Source organism: Schistocerca americana, chromosome 2, assembly GCF_021461395.2.
Source record: "Schistocerca americana isolate TAMUIC-IGC-003095 chromosome 2, iqSchAmer2.1, whole genome shotgun sequence".
Lineage (NCBI taxonomy): Eukaryota > Metazoa > Arthropoda > Insecta > Orthoptera > Acrididae > Schistocerca > Schistocerca americana.
Window position 1 is genome coordinate 400,092,662 of NC_060120.1, and position 6,796 is coordinate 400,099,457.

The 6,796-nt window shown below is 38.9% G+C and overlaps 1 protein-coding gene across 1 annotated transcript; it reads left to right on the plus strand.

Annotated features, from left to right (window-relative positions):
* Positions 1-234: 234 nt before the first annotated feature.
* Positions 235-906, plus strand: LOC124594050 (piggyBac transposable element-derived protein 4-like). Its single transcript, XM_047132400.1, has one exon. The coding sequence runs from the start codon at positions 235-237 to the stop codon at positions 904-906; it is 672 nt and encodes a 223-aa protein (XP_046988356.1).
* Positions 907-6,796: the final 5,890 nt, after the last annotated feature.

Here is a 6,796-nt window from a genome sequence, read left to right on the forward strand (position 1 = left end):
TTTTTTATAATAGTTTGAAGCATTACGTTACAAGTGAATGAGATAAAGTGGAAAATATAAAGCGGACTTATTAGTACCGTCAGGTTGTCCGAACACTTTATTGTAGCAACAATGCGTTACCTCTCACTAGTTGTTCTGTCCACTTCTTCTCACACAGAAATCGGTAAATACATTTGCCTGTGGAACAATTAGAACAAACAGGAAAGGTTTGCCAGGGAATTTACCTAAAGAAAAATGTCTAAATCAAATCACAGAGAGTCATCTTTAGACCTAACAGTATTTCAATGGAATGAAAATAAAGTAGTATATTTTGCGTCAAACTTCCATGGCATTGAACAGAGCGTAGTGACAAGAAAACAGAAAGATAGAACTAGTAGGACTATACCACGTCCAGTCATTGTATGTGATTACAATGAAAACATGGGTGGTGTGGATCATGCAGACAGATTACATTCAACTTATGGTCTTGGCAAGCGATCAAAGAAATGGTGGCACCGTCTCTTCTGGGGAGCAATAGAAATTGCTTTTGTCAATCCTTACGTCATTTTCAGTTATCTACATGTGGCACTGCCACTGCTGGAATTCAGGTGTGCTGTGGCACTAGGGCTAATGAATGAACAGCAAGTGCCAAATCTCAAAAAGAGAAACTCTGGTAAAGATGAAATAACTCTCCCAAAGAGAAGTAAGGATAACTTTTCTGTTCCGAAGGATGTACGTCTTGGCAACCGAAGAAACCATTTTGTAGTGTTCAGTTGTAAAAGAGGACGATGCAAAATGTGTGCGAAAAATAAAATTCAGTCGAGACCACATTCACAATATAGTACATGTAAAGTGCATTTGTGCTGCAATGAGAAAAAGAACTGTTTCCTACAATTTCATGAGGTATCACTAACACTAAATATGTGATATGTATATACTGTCAAAAATGTATAGCTAAGTTACTATGTATTGTGAAGTTGCTCTAGAATAAATTTATGCGAAATTTAAAAAAAAATTCAGAAATATCATATTTAGGTTAATTAATTTTCTAATGTAAAAATATTTAATATTTATGTGGAATAAGGTACAAGTTATAAAAATTGGAGCATTTTTCTGCGCATGTTGTGATTCTGTACACGGAGTCTGATGGTACTTCTAAGTACCAGGAGAGAAAAAAGTTGTGAAAAATAAAATAAAATTTTACAAAAAATCTTACCGTCATTTGAGGCCACAATAGCATAAGTTCTGCAAAGAAAATGTTAAAAAGTAAATTTTTTCTTATGTCAGGAAACAAAGGGTTAAGTTGCTGGAACCTTAATGTCATTTTTGTACTGTAGCAGATTAATGGCCACAATTTTTGCTTTACTTTACAAAAATTGTTTCAAGGATGTGGGGAAGATATTTGCCAGGTGCTATAGTACATAAGTGCACAAACTGCCTAACCTGCACAATTTAAAATAGAATCATGTTACACTTTTTGCTTTACTTTACCAAACATTGTTTCAAGGATGTGGTGAAGGTATTTGCCAGGTGCTACAGTAAATAAGTGCACAGCTGTCTAACCTGTACCATTTAAAATAGAAAGTCATTACTCTTTTTTGCTTTACTTTACCAAAAATTGTTTCAAGGATGTGGTGAAGGTATTTGCCAGGTGCACAAACTGTCTAACTTGCACAATTTGAAATAGAAAAAATTTACACTTTTTGCTTTACTTTACCAAAAATTGTTTAAAGAATGTGTTGAAGGTATTTGCCAGGTGCTACAGTAAATAACTGCACAACCGTCTAACGTATACCATTCAAAATAGAAACAAGTTGCTCTTTTTGGCTTACCAAAAATTGTTTCAAGGATGTGGTGAACCTATTGGCCTGACACAACAATAAATAAGTGCATACACGTTTTAACATTTCAAATTGGATTATGTTACTCTTATTGTTTCATTGAAAAAAAATTGTACTGAATAATTTTTGTAAGAGGATATGGAATTTGGTAAATGAGGAATGTAAATGAACATTTACTTAAAAAATATGTTTTTATTAATAAAAATCGGTGCTGTAATACGACACTACACAATTTGTTATATTGTTTATCTTCACACATCAATTTCTGCTACTTTCTTTTCGGTATGTCTAACTGGCAGCACCAGCCTTTGCAGCTCTGAATTGGACAAATTAACTGCCTCATCGGTTTCCACACTCAATCTCCGCCGTTTAGACCCTTTCTCATGCCCCAAAACAGGCGATTGAGCAGGTATGACGACTTTGGGCCCCATGAGGTCCGTATGGTCGGCTGCAACAATTTGTAGTAGTTTAAAAATTGATTCTGGATCGTAGAATGTACAGTCTGCATCCGTTACTTCCAAACCCCATGGTGAAGAGATAATAGAGGTTGAACCACCTACTACACAAGCTACTAATAAAAATAAAAAAAAGTAATAGTAGTTTGTGTCACTATTCAGTTTCTAGTTGGTATATATAGCAAGCAGGTTTATGCAGAAATGTGGGAGGGGTTTGTCCGATTTCATGCATAGTACACTGTGATACTTTGACAGAAAAGTGGACATATATTAGACGAATTTTACCAAACATTGTTTCATTTTCACACGTTAAAAAAAATTATTTTTCTGAATCACAATTACAAAGCATTAAGCATGTAATAAAAAAAAAATCGGAAAGTGTGGGTCTTGCCAGGATCTCTGTGGATAGTTGGGTCGCAGTCATCTCCGTCCAAAAACTTCAACAATATCTGTTCCCAATTTTTCAGGGAAATATTAATGTTTACTGTCTTATTTATATCCTTCTTGGCCTTGATATCGGATTTCATATTGTGCAGTTTCTTCATATTCTGCCCGCCTGTAATTTCTTTCCCAAAGCTAACCCTGGAATGGTGTTGTACTTCTTGAATGCAATCTGCCTTCTCTCTTCTTGCAGCTGGAATCGGCGATTTGCTGATGATTGCTAGATAATCTTTTATAATGTTCACGAAGGCTAAATCTGAATCTCCCATGTCGGCAAAGAAATAACGTGAGAAAAACTTCCTGTATCACAAAACACACGCAAACGAAACAAACTGAGAACCAAAGATGTTGGATTTTAATCTCTTTGCTGAGAACTTACTCAGTAAGGAAGGAAGGTAGAGAGAAAGTACTCCTGGGTCAGAGTTTATGCTTCCTAGTTTTTATTCATACGAAACTGAGAACTTTCTTTGAGAATGTGCTTTTGCTCTGATAATAAACTCTGGAGAATGTTCTCGTTTTTATTCAAACGAACCATTAGGTTTTCTGTCTGGGAAACTGCAACTATGAGACTGTCAATAACATTTCGTTCGCTAGTAAATGATGAGTTATCTACATCTACATGGGTACTCTGCAAATCAAATTTAAGTGCCTTGCAGAGGGTTCATCGAACCACCTTCACAATTCTCTATTATTCCAATCTCATATAGCGCACGGAATGAATGAACACCTATATCTTTCCGTACGAGCTCTGATTTTCATATGTAAGTCGGTGTCAACAGGATATTTTCGCATTCAGAGGAGAAGGCTGGTGACTGGAATTTCGTGAGAAAAAATGGTTCAAATGGTTCTGACCACTATGGGACTTAACATCTTAGGTCATCAGTCCCCTAGGACTTAGAACTAATTAAACCTAACTAACCTAAGGACATCACACACATCCATGCCCGAGGCAGGATTCGAACCTGCGACTGTAGCAGTCCCGCGGTTCCGGACTGCAGCGCCTAGAACCGCACGACCACCGCGGCCGGCCGGAATTTCGTGAGAAGATTCCGTCGCAACGAAAAACGCCTTTCTTTTAATAGTGTCCAGCCCAAATCCTGTATCATTTCTGTGACACTCTCTTCCATATTTCGCGATATTACAAAATGTGGTGCCTTTCTTCGAACTTCTTCGATGTACTCCGTCAGTCCTACCTGGTAAGAATTCCACACTGCGCAGCAGTATTCTAAAAGAGGACAGACAAGCGTAGTGTAGGCAGTCTCCTTAGTAGATCTGTTACATCGTCTAAGCGTCCTGCCAATAAAATGCAGCCTTTGGTTAGCCTTCCCCACAACATTTTCTATGTGATCTTTCCAATTTAAGGCGTTCTTAATTGTAATACCTAGGTATTTAGTTGAATATATGGCTCTTAGATTAGACTGATTTATCGTGTAACCGAAGTTTAACGAGATCCTTTTAGCACTCATGTGGATGACCTAATACTTTTCATTATTTAGGATCAACTACCACTTTTCGCACTATTGAGATATCTTTTCTAAATCGTTTTGCAGTTTGCTTTGGTGTTCTGATGACTTTATTAGTCGATAAACGACAGCGTCATCTGCGACAACCGAAGACGGCTGCTCAGCTTGTCTCCCAAATCGCTTATACAGATCAGGAACAGCAAAGGGCTGACAACTACCTTGGGGAACGCCTGAAATCACTTCTGTTTTACTCGATGACTTTCCATCAATTACTACGAACTGTTACCTCTCTGACAGGAAATCACAAATCCAGTCACATAACTGAGACGATATTCCATAAGCACGCAATTTCACTACGAGCCGCTTGTGTGGTACAGTGTCAAAAGCCTTCCCGAAATCCAAAAATACGGAATCGATCTGAAATCCCTTGTCAATAGCTCTCAATACTTCATGTGAATAAAGAGCTGGTTGTGTTTCACAGGAACGATGTTTTCTAAACCCATGTTGACTGTGTGTCAATAGACCGTTTTCTTCGAGGTAATTCATAATGTTCGAACCAATATATGTTCTAAAATCCTGCTGCATATCGACGTTAACGATATGGGCCTGTAAGTTAGTGGATTACTCCCACTACCTTTTTTGAATATTGGTGTGACCTGTGGAACTTTCCACTTTTTGGGTACGGATCTTTCGTCGAGCGAACGATTGTATATGATTGTTAAGTATGGAGCTAATGCATCAGCATACTCCGAAAGGAACCTAATAGGTATACGGTGTGGACCAGAAGACTTGCTTTTATTAAGTGATTTGAGTTGCTTCACTATTCCGAGTATATTTACTTCTATGTTACTCATGTTGGCAGCTGTTCTAGATTTGAATTCTGGAATATTTACTTCATCTTCTTTTGTGAATGCATTTCGGAAGGCTGTTTTGGCAGCACTGTCTTCGATAATATCTCCATTGCTATCGTGCAGAGAAGGCATTGATTGTTTCTTGCCGCTAACATACTTCATATACATCCAGAATCCCTTTGGATTTTCTGTCAGGTTTCGAGACAAAGTTTCGTTGTGGAAACTGTTATAGGCGTCTCACATTGAACTCGGCGCTAAGTTTCGAGATTCTGTAAAGGATCGCCAATCTTGGGGATTTTGCGTCTGTTTAAATTTGGCATGTTTGTTTCATAGTTTCTGCAACAGTGTTCTAACCTGTTTTGTGTGCCAAGGAGGATCAGCTCCATCGTTTGTTAGTTTGTTTGGTATAAACCTTTCAATTGCTACCAATACTATTTATCTGAATTTAAGCCACATCTGGTCTACACTTGGAATGAGTGGAGATTGTCTCTCAGGAAGGCATCAAGTGAATTTTTATCTGCTTTTTTGAATAGGTACATTTTTCGCATATTTTTCGAGGATTTGAGGATTACAATATTCAATTTCGTCATGACAACCCTGTGTTCACTAATCCCTATATCAGTTTTGATGCTGGTTATTAACTCAGGATTATTTGTTGGTAAGAGGTCAAGTGTGTTTTCACACCCGTTTACTATTCGCGTGATCTCATGAACTAACTGCTCGAAATAATTTTCAGAGTATGCATTTAGCACAATTTCAGATGATATATTATGCATACCTCCAGAATTAAACATGTATTTTCGCCAACATATCGAGGGTAAATTGAAGTCACCACCAACTATTATCGTATGAGTCAGGTATATGTTTGAAATCAAACTCAAGTTTTCTTTGAACCTTTCAGCAATTGTTTCACCTGAACTGGGAGGCCGGTAAAGGGATCCAATTATTATTTTACTCCAGTTGCCAACAATGACCTCTGCACATTCTAACTCACACGAACCGTCTACTTCAATTTCACGACAAGTTAAACCTTTTCTAACAGCAACAAACACGCCACCGCCAACCATGTTTAGCCTATCTTTTCGGAACACCGTTAGGTTCTTCGCAAAAATTTCGGCTGAGCTTATATCCGGCTTCAGTGCCTATAACGATTTGAGCATCAATGCTTTCTATTAGCGCTTGGAGCTCTGGTACTTTCCCAACACAGATACGACAATTTACAACTGTTATACCAATGGTTCCTGTTTCTATGTTCTTCCTGTGTTCAGCTTGCACCGTTTGTCACCGAAGCCCATCTTGTGTTTTCCCGAGACCCTCTAACCAAAAAAACCGCCCAGTCCAAGCCACACAGCCCCTGCTGCCCGTGTAGCTGCCTCCTGCATATAGTGGAGGCCTGACCTATTCAGCAGAACCCAAAACCCAACCACCCTATGGCGCAAGTCGAGGAATCTGCAGCCTACACTGTTGCAGAACCGTCTGAGCCTCTGATTCAAACCCTCCACTCGGCTCTGCAATCGGTCCTGTCGACTATGCTGCAAATGGTCAGATCTGCTTTCATCTTGCAAGCAAGACTGGCAGCCTTTACCACTTTTGTTAGCCGCTCGAAACCAGAGAGAATCTCTTCTGATGCAAAGTGACACACATCATTGGTACTGACGTGAGCCACCACCTGCAGTTGGCTGCACCCTGTGCTCTTCATGGCATCCGGGAGGATCCTTTCCACATCTGGAATCACTCCACCTGGTATGCGCACGGAGTATATATTG